This window comes from Babylonia areolata, chromosome 22, assembly GCF_041734735.1.
Source record: "Babylonia areolata isolate BAREFJ2019XMU chromosome 22, ASM4173473v1, whole genome shotgun sequence".
NCBI lineage: Eukaryota > Metazoa > Mollusca > Gastropoda > Neogastropoda > Buccinidae > Babylonia > Babylonia areolata.
In genome coordinates this window covers 7,246,891-7,273,031 of record NC_134897.1, presented here as the reverse complement: position 1 = coordinate 7,273,031, position 26,141 = coordinate 7,246,891, and the positions used below count along the sequence as shown (strand labels likewise).

The 26,141-nt window shown below is 47.3% G+C and overlaps 1 protein-coding gene across 1 annotated transcript; it reads left to right on the top strand.

Annotated features, from left to right (window-relative positions):
- Positions 1-1,147: 1,147 nt before the first annotated feature.
- LOC143297503 (uncharacterized) lies at positions 1,148-24,584 on the top strand. The gene is made up of 13 exons (XM_076609903.1): positions 1,148-3,009; positions 3,741-3,834; positions 4,714-5,658; positions 8,067-8,209; positions 9,532-10,824; positions 11,391-11,475; positions 11,728-11,894; positions 12,514-14,163; positions 17,385-17,478; positions 18,426-19,877; positions 20,365-20,582; positions 20,956-21,250; positions 23,985-24,584. The coding sequence occupies exons 1-13, from the start codon at positions 1,160-1,162 to the stop codon at positions 24,018-24,020; spliced, it is 8,322 nt and encodes a 2,773-aa protein (XP_076466018.1). The 5' UTR covers positions 1,148-1,159; the 3' UTR covers positions 24,021-24,584.
- The last annotated feature ends 1,557 nt before the right edge of the window (positions 24,585-26,141 follow it).

The window sequence follows — 26,141 nt, the reverse complement described above, 5'->3', positions numbered from 1 at the left end:
AACTCATTGACTCGTTTGTCTTCCTGTTCAACTGATTGTCTAGTTTTACAGTCTTCCCGTTCCTGTGATCGACTCATTGTCTTCCTGGTCAGTAACTGACACGTTTTACAGTCGTTCCAGTGATTGACAAGTTTTAGTCTTCCTGTTCCAGTGATTGACTCAATTTAGTCTTCCTATTCAGTGACTGACTCAGTTTACAGTCTTCCTGTTGTAGTGATTGAATCGTCTTACCGTCTTCCTGTTCCAGTAATTTACTCGTTTTACAGTCTTCCTGGCTATATTAACATTTTTACCCGTCCACTCTTTGATGCTGTATTGCCACTCGTTTTACAGTCTTACAGTGATTGACTCGTTTTAGTCTTCCTGTTCAGTTGACAAGTGTCACACCCTTCCTGTTTCAGTGATTGACTCATTTTACAGTCTTACTGTTCTAGTGATTGACTAGTTTTTCAGTCTCCCGTCTTACTGATTAACTCGTTTTACAACCTTCCTGTTCCTGTGATTGACTCGTTTTACAGCCTTCCTGTTCCGGTGATTGACTCGTTTTACAGCCTTCCTGTTCCAGTGATTGACTCGTTTTACAGTCTTCCCGTCTTACTGATTAATTCGTTTTACATCTTTCCTGTTCCTGTGATTGACGCGTTTTACAGCCTTCCTGTTTGTGTGATTGACTCGTTTTACAGTCTTCCCGTTCCAGTGATTGACTCGTTTTACAGCCTTCCTGTTCCTGTGATTGACTCGTTTTACAGTCTTCCCGTCTTACTGATTGACTCGTTTTACAGCCTTCCTGTCCCTGTGATTGACTCGTTTTACAGTCTTCCCGTCTTACTGATTGACTCGTTTCACAGCCTTCCTGTTCCTGTGATTGACTCGTTTTACAGTCTTCCCGTCTTACTGATTGACTCGTTTTACAGCCTTCCTGTCCCTGTGATTGACTCGTTTTACAGCCTTCCTGTCTCTGTGATTGACTCGTTTTACAGTCTTCCCGTCTTACTGACTGACTTGTTTTACAGCCTTCCTGTCCCTGTGATTGACTCGTTTTACAGCCTTTCTGTTCAGTAACTGACAGGTATTACAGTCTTCCCGTTCCAGTGATTGACTCCTTTTTTCTTAGTCTAACTGTTCCGGTGAATGAAATCAGTGTTCGGAAAGACTCCCGATGACGCTCCGTGACAAGGATCCGCCGTGTGGAGGTGACCGACCGCCGGAGCCGCCAAGTGGACCAGCCTGGCAGATCCCGGTGATTGTCATCACTGACTATGACCAGCAGGAGGGGGGCAGTCAGGCCGAAGGGCAGTCCACGTGCGGCCAGCAGAGCCCTGCCAGCAAAGACGACACAGAAGGCGATGATGGCTCAGGAACGGCGGCACCAGCCTTGGGGTCAAACGGCGACACTGCCCCTGGGCTTCCCGCGTCGCTGAACACCGTGTCCAGCCTGACGGATTACTCCCGGAACGCCCTCGTCAAGCGCCTCGACGAAATAGAAAAGGAGATCGGAGAGTATCGCAGGGCGTTCTGCGTGATTCGAGATCAAAGGAGGCAGGCTTTGACGCCCGGTTACATACAGTTGTTGCTGGAAAGAAAAAGGTTGGAAAAAACCTTGAGCGAGACAAAGATCCGTGAGGAAGAACGGCATGCCGTGTCGGCCTCGACCAATGAGAAGCCAGGTGAGCCACGTGCCCAGCATGTTGACGTGGAGTCGACAAAAGGGTGCACGGAGCTCGAGTTTCGTTTCCGGATGCTTCGCTCGCGCCTGTACCTGGCCGTGTCCAAACTGACCATGCCGGAAGAGGAAGAGGGGGGGCGGGTAACAGCCACACAGACATGCTGCTCACCTCCCGTTGGTCAGATCCCCCTCCACCAACAGCTGTTCAAGATTCACGGCTGCCGGCGCCGTCTGTGGAAATACCTGAGTGATGACGCCTACACCTTGACACAGACGGCATCGGCAACGAGGACGGTGGAGACGGCCATACAGAGAGCAGTGGAACAGGTAGTCCGTGGACACTATGACCGGGGCTACAGGGAAAAGGTTGCAGAGTCACTGCTGACGTTCATCGAAGTCGTGTCACCACTAATGGAATCGAAGCTGTCGGGCACGGCGACATGCACCACAGAGGGGCACATGATCAGGAGCAAAGATGGCCAGTCAGAGCCAAACTGTGAAGACACCACAGACTGGTCAGGGAAAGCCCAACGAAATGCGGATGTCTGGAAAACGGCTCTGACACAGAAACGACTTAAAGGCAGACCGCGGAGGAGCTTTGGGCTGAGGAGCAATAGAGAGGGGGCAGCGGGCTGGGACACACAGAAAAGATGCCGACCCAGCAGAGCTCGGCACAGAAACAAGGCAACCAACACAACCCCCACACCTCGGGCCAAAGGAAAACGCAGGTATACCACCAAACAGACGGACAGCGATGACTGCCGGGATGAAGAAAGGGAACCAGCCCGAGTCCCAAGGGAGAAAAACAAAACAGACCAGCACGGAGAAAAAGATGAAACCAGCCTGGAGCATTGCTCCAACACCAATCATCCTTGCGAATGTCGGAAAGTTCGAATCGGTTTGACGCCTGCAGCACTGGATATTAATGAGAACCTGAATACTGACAACCCCAGTCACTTCGAAAGCCATGACAACCAGAATGCAGAACCTGTGGATCGGAAGACTTGCTCCCACGGTATGGACATGGATGACGACAGTTCCCACACTTTCTGGCGAGACTTGAACACAAGCACCGTCACTTTTCTCAGCCCCCGCCCCACCCAGTCTGACAACAGGAGCCAGGAAGCAGCCTCCAGTCACCCAAGTCTGGGCGACGTGATCAGAACAGTCTTCACGATGCCGGCGGAGGATGCGGGAGAAACGGGTGGTGAGGGCAGGGGAGGGACCTGCAGGTGGACCTACAGACGTCTGGCCCGCGTCGTGCTGATGTGTGGCGAGGATCTGGACCACAGCACCAAAGTCAGCATCCTCTGCATGCCTCGCACTGTGCATCCGCTGGCAAGGTGAGTGTTGATGACAGTGTTGGATTGTGTGGGACATTTGTTTCAGGCAATATCCGCATTTCTTCCCGTGTGTTCTTTCCAGTCAGTTGGGTGGGGGGAGAAATATAGAGTATAATAAATAATAATAATGAATAATAATGGTATTTATATAGCGCTGAATGTTGTGCATTGACAAATCAAAGCGCTTTCACACCAGTCATTCACATACATATATATACAATGTTACGATGTTATTCACCAGTTTACACGTTTTGCCGTCTTATAAAACGGAAAAAACACACGGGAAGAGTTGTGGATATTGCCAGTTTTATTCTGTATGTGTGGGTATGGGTGTTTGTATCAGTGCACACGCATACAACTAGATCTGATTTAGAGGACCTGTACCACTTTTTGTCATTTTGCTGAGTGGCGTTTGTCCGCCTGCCATTCCGTTTGTTCCTTTGTCAGTTTGCATCTTACTTGTACATTATTCCATTGCAGGATTAAATGAAAAATGTTAATATTTTGTTTATTCATCTCTGTATGACTAAAACGACGCATGTGACTGAGGTGTGTAGTTTGGATCCTGAGTTAAGAGAAGCCAAGCATCACTCGCGCTCTTCGTTTTGTTTTCTCGTTGTAATGGTTATGTCGACGACGATGGAGACATGATGAAGCAGTGGTGTTTGTGATGAAGTGTTTGTGTGATAACTGTGGTGATGGTTATGGTGATGATGATGACTGTCGTGCAGGCCAGTCATGTACAAGATGCTGTGCAGACGTCTGGAAGGTCACGTGATGAGACTGGAAGAGCTCCGACAGTTCTCCAGGGAAGTCATCGAACCTGTAAGCTTTGTTTTCCCCTTCGCATCAAAGGTTCTCTTCTTTGAAATAAGTACATTATAACCTAATCGGTCCAATGGAAACTTAACAATCAACAAGATAAAGCAAAGCCCTAGGTGGTTGGTTTTTATTAACATTTTAACTTTTGCCTCTTACCAATACGTTCCGACACAGAGGGGCAGACAGGAACTGTGAGGGTGGAATGAGGAAAGGAGGGAGGAGGGAAGGTACCACATTGCAAGGACTTGTTTCACACAAACATTGCCAGCTTAACATCTACATGAGTAGACAGTCGCTATTTTCCAACTAATGAAACAAAGTACAAAATATATATATATTACTATGATCCGGCTTGTATCCTGGGCTATGTTGGCTCAGATATGACGGGTATATAATGGCGCCAGTTTGTTTCAATTTTGTTTCCCCATGGCAACGTCTGTATTCTATCTTCTGTTTAAGTGGGATTTAAAGGCTTCTAGTATGTGTATTTGATTTCTCATTTTGCTGTGGTAAAAAACAAACAACAAAATCCATTTTCGATGTGGGGAAAAACGAAACTGATAGTTTGGATGTGGAAGGAAACTGAGATTATTACTCTTCTTAGTTGGGAACTTCTTTTCTCTTGCGCCGTTGATTATATTCTTCGAAGGCATTTTCTTCTGTTCTGTACATCTTTAAGACGTGAATATTTCAAGAGAAAGGTCCTGTATCTCTGCTCAAACGATTTGTCAAACTTGACAGTGTCAGATTGTTTTTAAGTTTGGTGTAATCGTAGTTTGAGGGTGTTGTGTTTGGATCATTATGAACAGAATGCAAATGGTGGTGGTGCAGCAGGCAGCCGAGTGTCCACGTGATAGCACTGTATTCTGTGTGCTGTTTCAGCTCCAGACCGAAGCAGCAGAGGGGCGGGCGGGGGAGGGGACGGGGATGAGGGCGGGGTGGCGGTTCCTGAAACTGCTGGCCAGACAGCGGGCCTGGCTGCAGAGCGAGAAGCACGTGCAGATGACCCTTAACCTCCGCCTGCACAGCCTGCAGGAACAGGCCTGCCTCACGCCCTCCCTGGTGAGGATGAGAGAGGACATTGAGGACATCGTGCAGGAGCACGCGGAGAGGGGCAGGGGGACAGCCAGGGAGGCGGGGGCTTCACCCCCAATGTCCACACCATCCACTGTTGTCGCCCCTGCTCCACAGCCGCTTCAAGACGTGAAAGAACTACCGTCACAGCCGGTGTCAGATAGATCATTGGCCCCGCCTCGTCCTGAAGAACCCGCAGAATGCACCTCGCGGCAGGACACCGTGACGTCCGTTCAACGACTCGCTTCTTCACCACGCGAAGACCAGGTCTGGGACACTGACCGGGTGGACAGAAACAGTCCACGTACAGACATACCTGACTGGACAGCACAGGAAAGCAGCCAGCATGCTGGGAACGAAGGCAGGCGTGACGAGGGAAACCCTTCACCCGTACACATGAGCCCCAGTTCTGAAGCAACGCTTGTGCAACTAATACAGAACTATTCCGCGCATCAAATGAAAAATGATACATCTGAACTGGCACGCAGCTTGGGAAGCGAAGAGGACAGAGACTTTTCCCAGCCATACGCGGAACAGCCATTGATACAGACAAGGCAAACACCCAGCCCGCGTACAGCCCACACCACATGTGGACCAACAGAGAAAGACGGAATGGAGGAGGCGGCATGTGATGCAGGGGAAGGCACCCCTTCGAGCAGCGAAAACACTGACGCAGACAGTAAAGAGATGTGGGCGAAATTGGGCCAGGTGTGTTCTGCCAAGGCACTGGACGACTGCCTCCGTTCTGCACAGGTATGGAGGGGGGGGGGCGGGTACGGTGGAACAGATGCATCTTCATTATTTTTTTAGGCATGTCGCACATGCGCGCGCGCATGTGCATCTACTTTGATACTAGTTTAATACCCACAGTTCGGAAAGCAGGAAACGGGGAAAGGATAAGGAGCAGGCTTTGAGGGGCAGGGGTAGCAGTAATGTGGGGCAGGGGTAGCAGTAATGTGGGGCAGGGGTACCCGTAATGTGGGGCAGGGGTACCCGTAATGTGGGGCAGGGGTAGCAGTAATGTGAGGCAGGGGTAGCAGTAATGTGAGGGGCAGGGGTAGCAGTAATGTGGGGCAGGGGTAGCAGTCATGTGGGGCAGGGGTACCAGTAATGTGAGGGGCAGGGGTAGCAGTAATGTGGGGCAGGGGTAGCAGTCATGTGAGGGGCAGGGGTAGCAGTCATGTGGGGCAGGGGTAGCAGTCATGTGGGGCAGGGGTACCCGTAATGTGGGGCAGGGGTACCCGTAATGTGAGGCAGGGGTAGCAGTAATGTGAGGGGCAGGGGTAGCAGTCATGTGAGGGGCAGGGGTAGCAGTCATGTGTGGGGCGGAGGTACCCGTAATGTGAGGCAGGGGTACCAGTAATGTGGGGCAGGGGTACCAGTAATGTGGGGGGCAGGGGTACCAGTAATGTGGGGGGCAGGGGGTACCAGTAATGTGGGGGGCAGGGGTACCAGTAATGTGGGGGGCAGGGGTACCAGTAATGTGGGGGGCAGGGGTACCAGTAATGGGGGGCTGGGGTAGCAGTAATGGGGGGGGGGGGGGCAGGGGTGCCAGTAATGTGGGGCTGGGGTAACAGTAATGTGGGGGGCAGGGGTACCAGTAATGTGGGGCGGGGGTACCCGTAATGTGTGAGGCAGGGGCAGCAGTAATGTGTGAGGCAGGGGCAGCAGTAATGTGAGAGGGGCAGAGGTAGCAGTAATGAGAGGGGCAGGGGTAGCAGTAATGAGAGGGGCAGGGGTAGCAGTAATGTGAGGGGCAGGGGTAGCAGTAATGTGAGAGGGGGGTACCAGTAATGTGGGGCGGGGGTAGCAGTAATGTGTGTGTGGGGGGGGTGGTGGTGGTGGTGAGGGGGGGCATGGGTAGCATAAATGAGAGGGGCAGGGGTAGCAGTAATGTGAGGGGCAGGGTGCCAGTAATGTGATGTGAGGGGCAGGGGTAGGAGTTATGAGAGGGGTAGCAGTAATGTTAGAGGCAGGGGTGCCAGTAATGTGATGTGAGGGGCAGGGGTACCAGTAATGTGGGGGGCAGGGGTAGCAGTAATGTGGGGGCAGGGGTAGCAGCAATGTGATGTGAGGGGTAGCAGTAATGTGATGTGAGGGGCAGGGGTACCCGTAATGTGGGGGGCAGGGGTAGCAGTAATGTGAGGGGTAGCAGTAATGAGAGGGGCAGGGGTACCCGTAATGTGGGGGGCAGGGGTAGCAGTAATGAGAGGGGTAGCAGTAATGAGAGGGGTAGCAGTCATGTGGGGGGCGATCGTCGGCTTGGTATTGACATGGACTGAATATGGTGACTGGTGTTACAACTTAATATTCTTTTACTGATTGATTGACTGCATGTTTATTACAGGCGTTTGACAGATGCACATATAACGTGCCTAAAAATGACGAGCCATTTGTTACAAACTTCGTTAAGTGTGAACTGGCTGTGAATATGATGTGCAGCTAAATATGCCAGTGATCCAAACTGAATGCACAGGTGACTGTCAGTTCTGACACGCACACAGAAGCAAACGTGCACCACACATCGTAGCATGTCAGTAACCTCGCAAAACTTGGCTAGCTTGCCAATTTTTCGCGACAGCCTTACACAAGGACGTGCACATGCACCCAGGCATGCGCATGTGCGCGCATGCAGAACACGCATCCGTGGAAGCCATTCATGTGACTGTTGCTCGCGTGAGTCGGAAAGCGAACAGTTTACAAGTCATTTTAGATGGTCGGGTGGCGTTCGTCTTGTGCTCACGTTATGTGTTCCATGCTGTTGCAATAGCTAGTTTTCGTAACCTGAAGAAAGGGTTTTGAGCAACGCGGGCTGAGCTTTCGTGGCAAGCAGATGAACGTGACTCGTGTGATTCAGTTCTTTGGCAAAACTGTATCGGTAACAGTATTTTTCTTTCCTCTGCCTCATTCTCCTTTCATATTGTGTAAACCAGCATGGCACGTTTGCTTGTCATTTTATGCTCTTCGTTCTTGTTCTCGTCACTACTGCTACTACTATTACTACTACTGCTACTACTACTACTACTACTACTACAATCACAGATACTACTACAGTCAGTGAATATTCATGTCTCTCGTGGGGCTTACCAGACAAAAAAGTAAAAGAAGAGAACTGACCATCGAAGGGGGGTGGACAAGTTAGTAACTGTGTGTGTGTGCAGCAGGTCAGGAAGTCCCGAACCATATACAGCCTGTCGCATGCGCACGTGCACTTCGTGTCAGCTGTGTTGGAAGAACGCCGTGTGTGTGTGTGTCAGAAAGTGCTGGTCTTGGAGGTCGGAGCCTTGTTTGACGGGCAGCTGAGGTGCGATTTCTCTGATTTTTCTTCAGCTTATTTTTGACTCACTTGTGTAAACAAAGTGAGTCGGTTTTAACCCGGTGTTCGGTTGTCTGTGTGTGTGTGTGTGTGTCCGTGTGTCTGTGTGTCTGTGTGTCCGTGGTAAACTTTAACATTGACATTTTCTCTGCAAATACTTTGTCAGTTGACACCAAATTAGGCATAAAAATAGGAAAAATTCAGTTCTTTCCAGTCATCTTGTTTAAAACAATATTGCACTTCTGGGATGGGCACACAAAAAAATGAAGCCTAATTATATGCAAACTGCATTTACTTTTATATTTATATTTTTTTGTATTCTCTAAACTTGGCACTTTGATCTGATATTCTGACCCAACAAGAAGAGCAGTCATTATTATCATTTTTTGTTCAAACAGGAACTTCTTTTGCTAAGCATAGAAGTTTTATTTTGCAAACGTTTTGGTGCAGATAGTAAAGAAGGAAAATTACTCTGTAATTAATGCCAGGGGACTTAATTTGCTTTAAACTGATCTTTCTCAGCTTAAACATTACATTTTGAAATTATACTCAATACATAAAAAGCTTGGATTTTTTTTAAAGTGTACCACAAGTGAGTCTTAAAGGCCTTGCCTCTCTTGTTCTTTATTTTCATTGTTCATTCTTTTATTTTTCAGTATTGTTTTATCAATGCATTTCATTCGTTAATCATTCGCTTTGTTGTTTTTTTCCGTTCGATCCGTTTCTGCCTTTCGTTAATTGTGTTTTTTTTCGTTCTGTCATTTTCGTTGTCGTTCTTTTGATTTATTTCCGTTTTTTTTATTTGGTCTGATTGGATTCGACGTTTGCTTTGCGTTTGGGTTTTGTGGGTCGGTCTGTGTGGTGACGTGACTTCTGGTGAAGTTTGGTTTGTGGCTGCTTGCTGAGCTGTGGTTTGAAATTTGGTTGTTTTGGTTTAGCTTGTTGCTTAGCTTGTAGCTTGTGATCTGGTTAATGTTTGGTTTCGTCTACAATTATGGTGCATGTTTGGTTTGGTTTGTAGTTTAAACTGGCTGCTTGCTTACTTGGTATTATGATTATGAGCATGTTTACTTCACTGCTGGACTGCATATTCTGGTCTTTTAGTTGGCAGTAAGGGTTGGTAGAGTGGTGTGTGTGTGCGTGTGTGCGTGCGCGCGCGTGCGTGCGTGTACACGCGTGTGTGTATGTAGCGAAAGAACTGAACCACTTGGTATAGTCAATACAACAAATCATGTATCAGTAAAGCAAGTGTTCTGCAAAGGAAAATGTGAATGTATCGAATAAGCTCACATTGTTTCGCACATTGGCAGTGAACCTTTCTGGAAAGACATCACACAACTGCTAAGAAAATCCCCAAAAGGAAGTGACTCGGAAAAGAACCCCACCAGCATCAATGAATCCACACAGCTGGATGCAGCCACTACCACACAGCCAAGAAGCGACCATCAGCAGTCGCCCAAACCGGCAGATTCCCAACCATCGGAAGATAAGTCTGGGAAATCCGCCTTTCCGCCTCCTTCCGTTGTTGCACCAGACCCAGCAGAAACGGAGTCTACTGAAGTTTTTCGCCAACAAAAGTTGGCAACAGTGAAGGAAGTGACCAGCTCCACAGAAACGACTCCTGAGAAGGAACTGTCACGGAACATTGCCTCCATCGCCATCAGTCACCTCCAGAAAACCACTGAGGCGTGCAGACAGCGGGAAGCCTCCATGGAACGAGCGGGGGGTGACTCTGCAGGCCATGCACACAACGTGGAGCCAGCCGCCTCTCTTCGAAGAGCGAAGGCAATGATCACCACGATGCAGCACAGGTTCCTTGTGTGTGCCCACCACCTAAAGATGGAAGCAGGGTGTTCGTCTGACTCGAGAACAACCACAGGAGTTTGTCCAACGCTAGGAAACCTTTGTCAAGACCCCAGGACTGTCAAGGGAGATGACGAAAAGGTGACTGCACGTGGCAGCCAGACGCCGGAGGTCATTCTGGAAGGGATGGGGTTTGACGGCCTCCGGATAGACCCGGTGACGTTCTTCCCTCACGCCTGCACCGTCACACCCAAGGTGGTGGATGTGAACGGCAACACTTCCTCTTCTGACGGCAACACGTACTCCTCTGAAGGCACCATGTCCCGTGACGACAGTGACGCCAGCTTCAACAAGGACAGTGACGTCAGCGTCAAGGACGGTGACGTCAGCGCCAACAAGTACACAGCCAGCACCGCCCCTCTCCACGCATGGACCCCAGGAGGGTCAGAATCTTGGAAACACCCAGAGGATGTCTGGAGCATGGGCTGCGGAAAGTGCGAGCCAGATTTTCATCGCAGAATTCCCCGAAGCTCTAAGTATGGTTTCACTCCCAGCGACACGACATGCGTCGCGGATGCAGGAGCTGTTAGCAAGGCCAGGCAGGCAGGAAGGGAAGACAAGGATACCGTTTTTCACGGGGACCAGAGGGACAGGGAGGACGTGAAGGGTGATGGGGGTGAAGGGGAGGTGGTGGAGGACTCTGGGACCCGCTCCAGTCGTCTGGCCAACACCGGGCTCTGGGACAGCCGTGCCCTCGTTGACAGTCTGTGCAAGGCCATATGTGTCGACCTCATGAACAGGTACGTTCTCTCTCTCTCTCTCTCTCTCTCTCTCTCTCTCTCTCTCTCTCTCTCTCCCTCTGTCTCTGTCTCTCTGTGTCTCTCTCTCTCGCTCTCACAAATTCTCTCCCTTCCTCATGACACCCCGAACAAATGTTTTTTCAAAGTAAAAAGGGCATCTTCGTCCAGAACGAACACTGTTGATTCATTTTAGTTATTTAACAAGCTTCAGAAAATTAAATGTTTTGCCATTTTGACCAAGCTTCAAGCAGAAAATATATCTGGAATTTAGTGCTGGGCAGGCCGGCATCCGCTGGGAAAAAGGTGATCTTAAAATCAGCTGTTAGAAGACATCCACCTCAAATTTAGCCGACATGGAAAAGGATAACCCTCATGGTGAAGTGAAAAAGAGGGTGTTGAGAAACCGTTTTAGCCAATGGAAGATAGGCGATTTTAACACAGAGTACTGGTTGCAAGAATTTAGAGCTACTTCAGATTTGGGAGCTGATTGCTACGTTGATCAAGAAACTTAGTCAAGTCAACTGTTCTTTTCTTATGCTTTAAAATGATTCCTGTACACTTTCCAGGCCACGGGTGTTCGACGATATATGCCAGCGCCTTGAGAGACATCTCGGGAATCTTGAAGAATTCCAACAATTTTCCGAGGAGCTGGTAAGACAGCATTTTCTTTTCAATTGTGGGTCGTTATCCTCGATTAACACTGCGTAATGAAACTTGCTGCAGGCTCTATTTGATCACTAACTTTTCCACTTGTGCAGAATTGTTGGGAAATGCAAAGTAGGATGGGCTCCAAGTTGTATACCATTGTCTAGTAATGATATCACTGAAGAAGCGTGTACTGTGGCGGAATTGTTGGCCTCGCTTCACACATTTCAACCTTAGCTTCACACATTTCAACCTTAGCTTCAGGCAAGGGAGGACAGTGCAGCTGACTGTCGGACGCCCCCAGTGAAGGCCCCGTGTCCAGCGCACGTGCAGTTCGTGGAAGCCGTTGTGAGCGAGAGCCGACTGGGCGTCCGTCACAGAATGCAGCTGATGTGTGCCGGGGCCACGTTTGGTCCAGACCTCAGGTGAGCTAGACTCCACCGTCTTCAGAGAGAGTGTGTGTGTGTGTGTGTTTTCTTTTCAATGAAATGTGTGTTTTCTCCCCATCTCTCTCTCGCCTCTCTTCCCTCTCTTTGTGTCTCACGATCTCCTCTCCCCTCTCTCTCTCCTTCTCTCCTTCTTCCTCGTTTTCTCGATCTGTCAATTCCCCCACTGCTGTTCTCTCTTCCTCCTCTATCTCTCTTCTCCTCACTCTCTTCTCCTCTCTCTCTTCTCCTCTCTTCTCCCCCTCTCTTCTTATCCCCCCCCTTCCTCCCCCCCCCTCTCCCCGCCCTTCTGTCTTTACCCCCCGCAATTGCTTCATTTTTTAAAGATATTCAGGATGACATTTTGATTGTTTTCAGTTTGTTGTGAAAAAGGCTACTGTTTGGCCGGTTATCAACCAAATCTGTAAGAACTCTTTCTCAGCGCGCGTACACTGACGCATCTTAATGCATACATACGCACAGCACACGCGCGCGCACAGTGAGCATGCTTATTGAAGATAACAATTTTTGTCCGGCTTATACAACGTGTAATTTTGCCAGCGGTCACAAGCCGGTTCGTGTTTGTCTTCTACGTGAATGGTGCATGCCTTGTTTTCAGCGAACCGTTGTGGAACGAGATCACAAGGATCCTCAACGAACACAGGATGCAGACGCCAGCCATGGATACCAGAAGTCACGACAGCATTATCAGAACACACTCTTTTGATCCACGTACTTTGAGATATCAAAGAGTAGTAGATACCTGTCCATCTCTGGCACTGAAGCCAGCTGTGATCCACAACCCACAGTCGTCTCCACCCGAGCTCTGTGAGAGGAGTGAGGAAGGCTACGCACACAAAACTACCTGCATCCATCTTGCCCATGAAGTGATGAGCACGGCAGTCCAGCACCTTGAAGCGGCCACGAGGAAGTGCCGACGGCAGGGGACCACTAGGATGGATCGTTCCAAGACACGGCCCGGCACCTCCCCCTTCCTCCTGGACGCTGAACACGGCCTCCTGCTGGACAGAGCCACCACAATGCTCACTGCGCTCAAACAGGAGCTGGCTAAGATCCGGACAGACCCGAGAATACCCAAACCCAAACCCGCCGGCCAGGAGTCGGAGCACAGAGACTTGAACAGTAAGCGTGCTGAGGTTAGTTGTGGAGCTGAAGAGGCGGGTACTTTTACAAGAAGTGAAATCATTCTAGAAGGTAAGCCGGGCTTGATTTTGAAACTGGCACGTGAAAGAAAACAGAAAGCACACAATGTCCAACCGACAGCAACCCGGGAAAGATCCAGTGAGTCCACGAAACCAGCTTCAGAACTCCAAACATTGTGGGAGAACTTTAGTGTCGGCACATTGCACCACTCTCCATCTGACTCCAGTTCCAGCTCGGAAACAAGGGACAGTTCCATCAACAGATCCTTTGTTTTCACTGAAAGGTATGAGTGGATGTTGAAAGGCAAACCCGGGTTCGCAAGTTCCTTCAACATGCACATTGACAGCTACAGAACGGTACAGCTGTTGGAGATACCCGTGGACCTGAAACAGAAGATGCTGAAGATACTGGAGCAGTGCAGCAAGAGACGGACGAACACCAGTGGCGCTGCAAGGTGTGATTCATCAGTCCGCTTCCAGAATGTGACTCCCCCAGGGTCGTGGCTGTCCCTGGAGATGCCGCAGAAGATGAACGAGCTGATCAGACAGGTGGAGCAGAGACTGGCAGCCGCCTCCGGAACTCCCAGCACCCCGAGGTCTGAGGTCCCCTGCCGGCTGCTGGCCAGGGGTGACGGCGATTCTCCACACAGCACGCAGCGTCATCAGTATACTGCAGTGCGGGGACACGACACACAGCCAGCACACACACACGTTGACAGCACTGCCAGACATGAGACCATTATCGAGGACATTAAGGAGGAGGTGGAGGATGACAACCCAAAGGAACAACCGAAGGACTCGGAGAAGAATCAGGGAGATCAGGAGAAGAATCAGGACGATCCGAAGAAGTGTCAGGAGAATCCGGATAAGGATGTGAAGGAGCTGAAGCAGAACCCAAGGGACATGGAGGACACAGAGATTGAGGGCCTGGACAAGGGCCCACAGGAGGACCTGAATGTGCCTGATGCAGACAGGGAGACGGTGGACCTGGCGTGGAGCTATGATGGCCTGGTGGTGGTGCTGCTGCACCTCCGGGACTGGCTGAGCCCCGGCCTAGTCCTGGAACTGCTCGTCAACACCGTGCTCTTCCGCACCGTCCGTCAGAGGTGAGAGGGAGGTGTGCTTGAGTGGAGAGTTGATGATGATGATGTGAGTACTTACATAGCGCCTGTCCTGGTCGGAGACCAAGCTCAAAGTGCTTTACAAACACGGCTGCTGCCTACCTGGGTAGAGCCGACTGACAGCTTCCATTTCGGCGCTCAGCATTTTTTTCTCTGTGTCATTCAATCAAGTTTCAGTTACACACACACACATAAACACTCGTACAGACATGTAACATTTTACTCATTTATTCAACATTTTATTCATTTATCCCGCCATTTAGGCAGCCATACTCCGTTTTGGGGGGGTGTGCATGCGAGATATGTTATTTCCATAACCCACCGAATGCTGATGTGGATCACAGGATCTTTAACGTGCGTATTTGATCTTCTGCGTGTGTATACACATGAAGGGAGTTGAGGCACTAACAGGTCTGTACACAGGTTGACCTGTGAGATTGGAAAAATCTCCACCCTTTACCCACCAAGAACAGGCGCTGTTAGAGATTTGAACCCTCATATTGAAAGTCCAACGCTTTAACCACTCATTTGTTGCGCCCGCCCAGCGAGTTGTCGCATTGTGAATAGAATGGCAGAGAGGGGTGTGTCTGGAGAGTTGTGGTATTGTGAATAGAATGGCAGAGAGGGGTGTGTCTGGAGAGTTGTGGTATTGTGAATAGAATGGCAGAGAGGGGTGTGTCTGGAGAGTTGTGGTATTGTGAATAGAATGGCAGAGAGGGGTGTGTCTGGAGAGTTGTGGTATTGTGAATAGAATGGCAGAGAGGGCTGTGTCTGGAGAGTTGTGGTATTGTGAATAGAATGGCAGAGAGGGCTGTGTCTGGAGAGTTGTGGTATTGTGAATAGAATGGCAGAGAGGGCTGTGTCTGGAGAGTTGTGGTATTGTGAATAGAATGGCAGAGAGGGGTGTGTCTGGAGAGTTGTGGTATTGTGAATAGAATGGCAGAGAGGGCTGTGTCTGGAGAGTTGTGGTATTGTGAATAGAATGGCAGAGAGGGCTGTGTCTGGAGAGTTGTCGTATTGTGAATAGAATGGCAGAGAGGGCTGTGTCTGGAGAGTTGTGGTATTGTGAATAGAATGGCAGAGAGGGGTGTATCTGGAGAGTTGTGGTATTGTGAATAGAATGGCAGAGAGGGCTGTGTCTGGAGAGTTGTCGCTTTGTGAATAGAATGGCAGAGAGGGCTGTGTCTGGAGAGTTGTGGTATTGTGAATAGAATGGCAGAGAGGGCTGTGTCTGGAGAGTTGTGGTATTGTGAATAGAACGGCAGAGAGGGGGTGTGTCTGGAGAGTTGTGGTATTGTGAATGGAATGGCAGAGAGGGGGGTGTCTGGAGAGTTGTGGTATTGTGAATAGAATGGCAGAGAGGGGTGTGTCTGGAGAGTTGTGGTATTGTGAATAGAATGGCAGAGAGGGGTGTGTCTGGAGAGTTGTGGTATTGTGAATGGAGTGGTAGAGAGGGGTGTGTCTGGAGAGTTGTGGTATTGTGAATGGAGTGGTAGAGAGGGGTGTGTCTGGAGAGTTGTGGTATTGTGAATGGAATGGCAGAGAGGGGTGTGTCTGGAGAGTTGTGGTATTGTGAATGGAGTGGTAGAGAGGGGTGTGTCTGTTGAGTGGAGAGTTGTGGTATTGTGAATAGAATGGTAGAGAGGGGTGTGGCTATTGAGTGGAGAGTTGTGGTATTGTGAATAGAATGGCAGAGAGGGGTGTGGCTATTGAGTAGAGAGTTGTGGTATTGTGAATGGAGTGGCAGAGAGGGGTGTGGCTATTGAGTAGAGAGTTGTGGTATTGTGAATGGAGTGACAGAGAGGAGTGTGGCTATTGAATGGAGAGTTGTGGTATTGTGAATGGAGTGGTAGAGAGGGGTGTGTCTGTTGAGTGGAGAGTTGTATTGTGAATGGAGTGCACACATCGTATCGTAACACACACAAACACAGAATACCATTTCATGCACAGTACCAAAACTCCACTCGACAGCCACACGCATCTCTACCACTCCATTCACAATACCACAACTCTCCACTCAACAGACACACCCCTCTCTACCACTCCATTCACAATACCACAACTCTCCAGACACACCCCTCTCCACCACTCCATTCACAATACCACAACTCTCCACTCAACACACACCCCTCTCTGCCATTCTATTCACAATACCACAACTCTCCACTCAACAGACACACCCCTCTCTGCCATTCTATTCACAATACCACAACTCTCCACTCAACAGACACACCCCTCTCCACCACTCTATTTGGTTCTGGTAGGTTTTGAAATATTAAACGAGAATATGACAGAATGGTCGGAAGAAAGTTTATCAGTTACAGTCACTGACGCTATCATGGCATCAGTCACGTGCGATGAGCCAGTCCAACGTGTGACCAGATCTGTGTGTTGGTTCTGTAACGAGCTACACTCAATCTCGCTCTCTACGATTGGCTTCGGATCCACTCTGTTTATGCATACCCAGATTCAAACACTCGACTGTTGGCCACCGTTCTTTCTTTGTCTCTGGACCTTGCATTTGGAATGAACTTCCTCTTTCGCTTCGTCAGGTCTCCGCACTCAGCTCTTTCAAGTCTGGCCACCTCTTCCCAAAATAGCCTCCCTTCCCTGTCTCTTCCTTGTCTTAAGTTTCTCCAGTTAATGCATGCATGTGATTGACTGTTGCGGAAGCGCTTTGATTTGTCTCTGCTCAAGATTCAGCGCTATATAAATTTCATTAATATTAGAACCAAGAAATGTTTTGCCAGACTGCCCGCTGAAGAAATGGGGTTTTTGCCGAAATTTCGCACATCGCGAAATTTTCTGTCTAAACCGTTCTTTCCTGCATTGGCGTGTTTTCAGTCCTCAGAAAGCATTCGTATCTCGTTTTTATAGGCGGGTGATAGGATGCCGGGTCTCGAGGGCATGTCAGATAAGGACAGCTTCTTTTGTGTTACAGAACCATACAGTCTTAATTGAGAGGTTTGCTGGTTGTAACGTGTGTGTGTGTGTGTGTGTGTGTGTGTGTGTGTTTGTGTGTGTGTGTGGGGGGTGTGTGTGTGTGTGTGTGTGTGGGGTGTGTGTGTGTGTGTGGGGGGGGTGTGGGGTGTGTGTGTGGGTGTGTGTGTGGGGTGTGTGTGGGGTGTGTGTGGTGTGTGTGTGGTGTGTGTGTGTGTGTGTGTGTGTGTGTGTGTGTGTGTGTGTGTGTGTGTGTGTTACCTCAGAAACGCGTGTTTAGCTTTTGTGACCATGAACCTGGTGAAATACGCCACAAGCCTGGGGGTGTTCACTTCCACTTACGATTCTCCAATGGCACCGGTAAGCAGCTGTGTGTGTGTGTGTGTGTGTGTGTGTGTGTGTGTGTGAGAGAGAGAGAGAGTGTGTGTGTGTGTGTGAGTGATAGACGAATGCACAAAAGCAGCGGTTCTTCATACTTCAAGTCTTAATCAGCTTGTTTTGGCAGCATCTGTTCGCGAGTTGCAAGAAGTTAGGATTCATGTTGGAGGATGACGGGTTTTCCCTCTTTATATTGTGTGGACAAGCTAAAAGTGAACAGCTGTATTGATTGATTTGATTTACGATTTCACGAGTTTTCAGTCTGTCTTGTGTTTGAACACTTGTAGAGTGTAGGATATGGTTTGCTGTTTTGTTTCTTCGTTTTTGTTTCTTCAGTCATTGACGTGAAACACCGAGCATACCATCGTTCTGTATTCTTGTTCCCGACGTTCCTGCTTCTGTTGTAGTTATGGTTTGTGTTAACCCTTGGCTGCCGCTGACAGGTAGTGAAGGGCTGTCACCTCATGAGATTGGGTGAACAGGTCAGGAAGTAGGGCACATTTATTTGGGTTTCCTTTCCTTGGGATTGCTTTACTTTTGTTCAGCTAAATCAGTCACACCACTGAAAAGTACACAGAAGTACCAACTTGCTAAATGCACTTCAAATTCAGGCCACACTGAACTCGCTTCGCCAAGGTTCAGCTTGTCTCGTTTTCTGGAAATGATCGGCAGCCCATTAAACTGTTCACTCAACTTTATGATCAATGTGTTTCACTCATTAAACTGTTCACTCAACTTTATGATCAATGTGTTTCACTCATTAAACTGTTCGTTCAACTTTATGATCAATGTGTTTCACTCATTAAACTGTTCGCTCAACTTTATGATCAATGTGTTTCACTCATTAAGCTGTTCGTTTAACTTTATGATCAATGTGTTTCACTCATTAAACTGTTCGCTCTGTTTTTTCGACTTTGTAAAACTTTCAGACAGCGAAAGAGCAGGCCCCAGGGGAGAGAAGCGCGAGAGAGGAGAAGCAGCGCCGCCTGGAGGCATTGGGGTGGCAGCTGCTGACCTATGTCCAGCTGGTTCAGGTCAACAGTCACACCGGTCACCACGGTCCGTCCACACACCCCTCCCTGTCGCACCACAGCGGTCGTTGGACCAACGATCCAGAACTACATACCGAAGAGCGGACTCCATCACCAATGACGGATCACGGAAACAACACCGACTGGAGAGAGCAGGAACAGGGTCCCAACCAGAACCTTGAAGCTGACCGGACGCGAGGTTCTCGTCTGTCGGCAGTGGACGGGAAGTTCGTGAGGAAGCTTCTGTTGGAGGCGGTGACCACCTGCTTCAACCCCACAGTGGACAAGGAAGTGGACGGAGAGTTCCTGGAGATCCGCGCCGATTACATCGAAGGAAACCTGATCGCTGTGCTGCACATGGTGGGGCATCACCCCTCCCCCTTCACGCCAACGGCGGGAGCTCGCGGTCTGCGAGGCTTGTCCGTGTCTAGCGCCGCGTCCACCGTTTCTGATTCCAATCCGTTCTTGGGCAGTCACAAACCCACGAACACGAGCAGACCCTCCATGGAGGAGCACGTAAAGACCGAACCTTGTGCCGCTCCGGGGAGCAGGAGCAACTCCTCGGACATTGAAGAAGAGGGCTCCGTGTCCAGCGAGCAGCCCAGCTGGAGGTCCCTTTCCGTCACGCCGGTAGAACCGTTACAGAAGGGCGGCGACGTTTCCAAGGACCCCACGGTCGCGGAGAAGAGAACGCCTGCTGAGAAAGCGCGCGAGAAAACCCCCGACGGCAGCGATCACAACGTAAACGTTCGTCCACCGGCTGAACCACCTGCAGAGGACAAGGAAGACGTGTTTTTCACCCCGAAGAAGGAGCCTCACGCGACAAAGGAGGGGAAAACTGCTAAGGAAGACCACAGAGTTGAACACAATGACCAGGTTGGAAATTACCGCGCAGTTCTAGCAAGCTTTGAAGGCAGGGATGAAGAGGTCTTAGCTTCATATGACTCTGCCAGGAAAAAGGTAAAGGAAGAATACGCAGCACCAGCTGTTTTGACCCCAGAAAAAGATCCAAGAAGAAAACTGATTTCACCAGTGAAAGGCGACACCGACAAAGTAGGAAGCTGCCTTTCACCAGACACAGCAGAAAACGTGACGTCAGATCAGGGGACATCATCGGTCTTCCGGTCCCCAGTGACTACTGACATGTCCATCCAGCAGTCGTCTTTTGTCCAAGATGCCGCCACGTCGGAGACTACCTCGTCACCGATGTCAGACGATGAAGATATGACGTCAGAGGAGCCGTCTTTAATGAGGAGCGTGACGTCAGAAGAGTATTTTTCAGCAGCAAAGGAAGATGACGACGTGACGTCAGAGGGGTCCTTACCTCAGATGACCGGAAACGCTCCAAAGGTAAGCTGTTTGCCTTTGCCCCTTTGTCGCTAATTGTTTACCGTGTGTGTTGTGTGTGTGTGTGTGTGAGAGAGAGGGGTGGGGGGTTAAGTGCTGTGCATAATTCTATTGGTTATGAATCCCGTGAAAGTTTATATGGGTTGGTCTGTCTACAAACCACATTGTTTGGCTGCGCCGTTGTATGCAGTAGTCTTCTTGCACCTGTTTATATATATATATATATATATGATGCAGATAAAGCTGTTTATAAATGCTAAGATAAAAGTTATGTAGGCCTACTATGGAAACTTTTTTTCCAGATCATTGAGATAATTGTGTTACTGCTTGGAGGAGGTCAGTATTCTTGTTTGCTGATTAAGTGTATATGTTTCAAAGGCAGAGCTGACGTACTGATTAGTCTGTATCTTCCACTTCCGCTTAAAACCTATTATATCATTGTTGCTGCTGCTTGGCAGTACGTTAAGAAGTTGACTGGCCCATCTGACAGGTGCAAAAAGTGGCAGAAACACTGTTGAAGCGGCCATTCGCTCTGATCTTTCCGGAGCTGTGTGCCATGACCTTGACCTCGCCGACACGTGCGTCACTTCCCTCCCCCGTCTTCCGGTCCCACCTGACCCTGATCCTCGGCCGTTTCGGGCACCTGCGTTCCAGTCTGCTGCTGGAGGTGGTGTGTGCCTCTGTGCTGCTGGCCCATGCCGAATACAGGTCAGTCAGCACGTCGACACCTGTCATGTCTTAAATGGGAATGCATTGTGTTTTGTGTTTATTAAACGTTTGCTTTTGTTGCTTTTTTAGAGGGGTAACGGACATTGAATCCGTGATCTGGTTAGTTCACTGGAAATGAAATCTTCCTGACCTTTTCATGAAGCTATGAAAACTTGGCAAGAATTGTGTATCAGTTGTGTTTAATGTGCACAAGGGTGCTCGAAGTGGTCCTTAATTTTCCACTTTTAGCACATTATTCTATCAATAATTATATGTTCTTTCCCATCATTTTCGCCCATTCCTTTCGACTACTTATAATTGTAATATATTTTCTTTTTCTTTCTCTCTCTTTTTTTTTTTTTTTTTACGCCAGCGAGAATGATCAGACAGCCATCAGGAACGTGCTGGAGCGCTACTGCCAGGCGGCCTCAGAGGACGACTTCAGCAAACGTCACACTTCAGACGAGGCCTGCGTCCGTGTGTCGTCGTCGCACGAGGAAACCTTGCCACGTGCACAGGAAGGGGCACGTGCTTCCCAGGAACCCTTGTCACCATCACAGGCCACGCCTCCTTGCCAGGAAACCAGAGCTTCAGCCGAGGAGGCTGCACGTCTGGCAGACAGCACTGCTGTCTTGGGGTCCGTGCAGCCGGTGTGCTGCTGTGCACTGGTAAGTGACGGGTGTGTTCGTTGTACTGAAGTTTAGTCATTGGGAATAGTGGTAAATTCTTTATTATGATACATTGTGCCGTTATTTCTTCTGAAAACCTTTAGCTATTTACATGTGTTAATGTTTTCTTACTGGGTTTTTTTTTCCTTTATCAGTCCAAATTAGAGCTGTGCATGCCTGTGAATGACTGGTGTGTAAGCGCTTTGATTTGACTGCACAAGATTCAGCGCTATATAAATGTTATTAGTATTATTATTTTTAAGCATTCAATTTTTTATCTTGAAACATTTAGTCGGCAAGACGGGGCCTACCGTGCACCCTCTAACCACCGGGAATAATCCAGACAGGTCTTAAAATGTCTTTCAGGTTTGTACTAAACTACTTATTAATGTTCCCAAGAAACAATAGGGATGTACAGGGGTTACAGCCCTTGGTACAGGGGTATCCTCTCGCGCTTTGGTCAAACTTCAAAACAACATAAATCATCCATTGAAAGAAAACCAGCACATATGCGCTTAATTTTTTGATGAAGTCTGTGTTCGATAAAGTATACAGAAATGAAATATCTTCATAGATTTTTTTCACAACGAAGGCTTGTATCAGCCTTTGAAACCTTCAGTGACATGTCGACTGTTGCGATTTCATTATTCCATCACCTCAGTATAACACTTTTCTAGGTATTCTCAAACAAAGACTTCCAGTGATCATTTTAGTAATTATTCATTACTATTGAGTTGAATTTTGACATTTTGGGGAACCACACTGTTCCAGTTACTTCCCTTTAACCAGAAAATGCTTTTCCAGGAGTCTCCTTTGAGTCGCAAAATCGGTTAGTTTCTGTGGCTAATCTTTACATATGTCATTTTGCTGTCCTTCAGAATAGAATAAAAAGTGATTTGAAGATTTTGTTGTGTTTGAAATAGTGTTTTGTCGTGCATATAAGCGATATTAGTCAGCAAATTAGTTTACCTATCGATCACCACCACCTCCGTCATAACCCACAGAAATAAACAGACTGGTTTTAAGGATTTTATGGTGTTCTGGGGTGATTTCATATTTTCGAATGTAGAATTTTTTTGTGCAAGCATGCTTTGTTATACTGTTGCTGACACTACCTTGCTGAAACTATTGTCACCCAGTTTTACAAAGAGATAAATGTTATTAAAGGTGTTGAATAAATGAAATCTTAATATTTATGAAACCAGATTGATTGATACAGATTCTCTGATTCTAGATGATACATTTTGTTGAAAGTTCTGTTCTAACTTTTTCATTTCTCAAAATCGAAACTTTTAGCTTCTTTCATCACCTTCATCAGTAAAACTGACACAGGAAAGTATTAGGCTGAACAGACTGAGTGAACTGAGTTCACTGCTGCATTGATGTTGCCTGGCACAGGCGTCAGACTGTCATGAATTGTCGGGAGTCCTGGCCAGTGTCCCTGTTGAGACTGATTTCTCTTTTGATCTGGACGGCTTCTTTTACCTTTTTCCGAAAATGAATTATGTGCATAGCACGCTGTCTGTGACTGTGACGCAAGATGCACGTGGAAAGCAGAGTCACTTCTGGTTAGATGTTCCTTCAAACATTTGTCCAATGGTCTCAGTTTCAACAACTGAAACTACTCCACACAAAGTGCACTGAATGTGAATACGCATTTTGGTGACATCCTTCGTGTGTCGGTTTATACTGTAAGGAATTGGTAGGTCTGGTTCCGTGTTGTCTTTTCAGTTTGCATTATGGAGAAGAAAAAAAAGTAATAAAAAAGAACGTCTGCTCGAACACAGTGTCTGTAAAACTGATGTTTTGTGTTCTAAAGGATGTTGTGAATGGATACACTAGAACTGGTATGTGTGGGTTGGCTTCCTAAACATTGCAGTCATCGGACTGACAGTGCCAAAGCGTGTCCAGAAAGGCAGTTTTCCCGTTCATTTCAGTCTCCGAGGTGAACTTGATGATCGTGTTGCTTGTGTACAGATGGTTTGTAAAGGACCCAATCTCTGATCACGTGCTTGAAATCAGTGTCATACCTATACCAAAAGAGTAAGCGATACTGTTTAGAGCCGTCAGCGCGAACTTTTCTGTGTATCTGTATCTGTTGGGTACATCGCTGTCGCCAAGATTATGGCATTATCGCGACGCGCAGCTTGGCAGGTTCACTGTTGGGATGTTAATAGTTTTTTGAAGATCTCAGGAGTTGGGTACTCTGTTTTCTTCCAGGTGATTCCAGTCTTTTACTGTGCTAACAAAAAAAATGACTATTGCTCTGTCTGACATCAGGTTGGCAAGATGACATTGTTGAGCCCATCGCAGTTCCGTGTCTCTGTTCGTAAATGTTGCCTCTGAAGCTGGAATAGGACAGGGAAGACAATTCTTGGAGACTGGGTAGTTCGTACTGGTTCAGCTCACTTACGTGCATTATTTTCTGCGATTTTGTCTTAGATAGCCCTACAGCTTGATCCAGGGGGATACAGGTGCAAAGAGAGAAAACATCAAAGGACAGTTTTTCATCTTCCAAAACCAGTTCTTTTGTTTTACAAATGAGATCTTCACTCGTGATAAGCCATGATTCCAAACTAAGGGTCTTGCATGATGACCGCACACTTAAGAGAAGCTCAATACAGACCCAACCACCTCAGTCGAGAACACTCAAGTCAAGAATAAATTATGGATAATTCAGTAATGTTAAAAGCATTCTATCCGTCTCTAACCTGCTGATGATGTGTGTTGACAGGACGCAGAAGAGAACCATGTGATGAGACATCCATGACCGCCTTGTTCCTCCAGCATCTTCTCATTACAGCACTGTTGTGTGTTTGTGTGTGTGTGTGATCTCGTTTCTTTGTAACTGTTAGACTCCTTTCGTTTTTCCCCATTTTGCTTATTGTGACTGTTGTTAATTGTTTTGCGTTATTGTTGATATAAAACTATGACTATAATATTCAATATTAAATAATGCCGAGGTTAACTGTAGATTTGATTACTGATAAACCGAATTTAACCAGAAAGTAGTAACGAATGTATATTTGTAAACTGATTTGGTTCAACACAGGAGACAGGCAATAACACTGTCCTTGTTGATAAAACAAAGATTTAAAAACAATGTAAACGTGTACTTTATACAGTTGCGATAATCTTGTCATCATTTAAAAAACAAAAAAACGCGATACAAAAGCGACGTAACCGTGTACTTGGTTTCAAGAATTGTCATAAACAGCAAACTCCGTTCATGTCAAAAAGAAATACAAAAGCAGTGTAACCCTGTCCTTGATATTAAAAAAGCGATAAAAGAGCAGTGTAACCCTGTCCTTGATATTAAAAAAGCGATAAAAGAGCAGTGTAACCCTGTCCTTGATATTAAAAAAAGCGATAAAAGAGCAGTGTAACCCTGTCCTTGATATTAAAAAAGCGATAAAAGAGCAGTGTAACCCTGTCCTTGATATTAAAAAAAGCGATAAAAGAGCAGTGTAACCCTGTCCTTGATATTAAAAAAGCGATAAAAGAGCAGTGTAACCCTGTCCTTGATATTAAAAAAGCGATAAAAGAGCAGTGTAACCCTGTCCTTGATATTAAAAAAGCGATAAAAGAGCAGTGTAACCCTGTCCTTGATATTAAAAAAGCGATAAAAGAGCAATGTAACTCTCTGTACTAATCCGTAGAGCGCACACTTCCTTTAATTTGCTCATTTTCTCAGAGTTCCACTTCCTTCGTACATCCGCCGAGGTCGTCACTTGGCCGGTCATTGTCTATTGGCTGGATTCAAAGAAAAGGTGGACTAATTTTCTGAAACTTTTTTTTGTAAAGTGTTGAATGTGGCCCAAGGGACCATTCCGATATATTCTTGTGATGATCCGGACATAGGAAATTTTGTTCAGAAATTCTTCACCATAGGGAGAAACGGCGAAAAAAAAGAGAGGATATCTATGTGAAACATGTTTGATTTCCAAGGGTTTTCATGGAGTGATAGGCCATGACAAATTGATTAGCAATATTTAGGTGGTGATCACTGTCTGCAATTTCTAAAGCATTCTTCACCGATTGGAAAAAAGGAAGTTATCAGCATGTTGCCGAACAGAAGGCATTTTGAGTTATTCTGAACAAACTGATAAGATGTTGTAATTGTTTGGCATTGTAAGGCAGCGTTGAGTAATTAATTGTTCAGTGTTGTAAGTTGTTGGGTAATCAGTCAACTTTGTTAGATGTTGGGTACTTGTTCAGCAGTGTTAGGCTTTCGGCAAGGTGTTAGAAAATTGTTTGGCATTGGGGGAAACCTGTTTGGTATTTGGTAACTCGGGTTCGGTTTTTGTAATGTCAGGTAACTGTCAGGCGTTGAGTAACTGTCAGGCGAACTGCTACTTAAGGTGTTTAGTTACCTTCAGGTGATGGGTTACATTTTCACCCCAGTTTTGTAGTTCTAAAAATCAGTTTACAATGGTGACCATTCTTGAATCCGGGACACGGATACGACCACCGGCATAATTTATCTCCATTCCATAGTGTTTTATCCGACAGTTTCTCAAGATACCAATTCATTTTGCCCCGTCTCTAAATAGTTAAGAATACTTAAACACTTTCTGGACCCAGGCACCGATCCGTGTCTATAAAATTATTAGCCAGTCTGTATACGATACTTAACATTTTTTTGTACATCCACAATTTTTTTTTTTAAACCGTAAACGGTTTGATGGAAGTTAATGAGTGAAAAGTAAAAACAATCCTTTTTTCACGGGCAGAAACAGGACCAAAAGCAAATGCGAATAATCATATTGTCAGTTTCAACTGGTCATTTCTTGAGTAGATTTAGTTAATTTTTTTCTTTCTTCATCGTTCAGAAGTCCTTGGATTCTGATGAGGGTATTTATATATGTGTTGTTGAGGATATTTTGTTTTT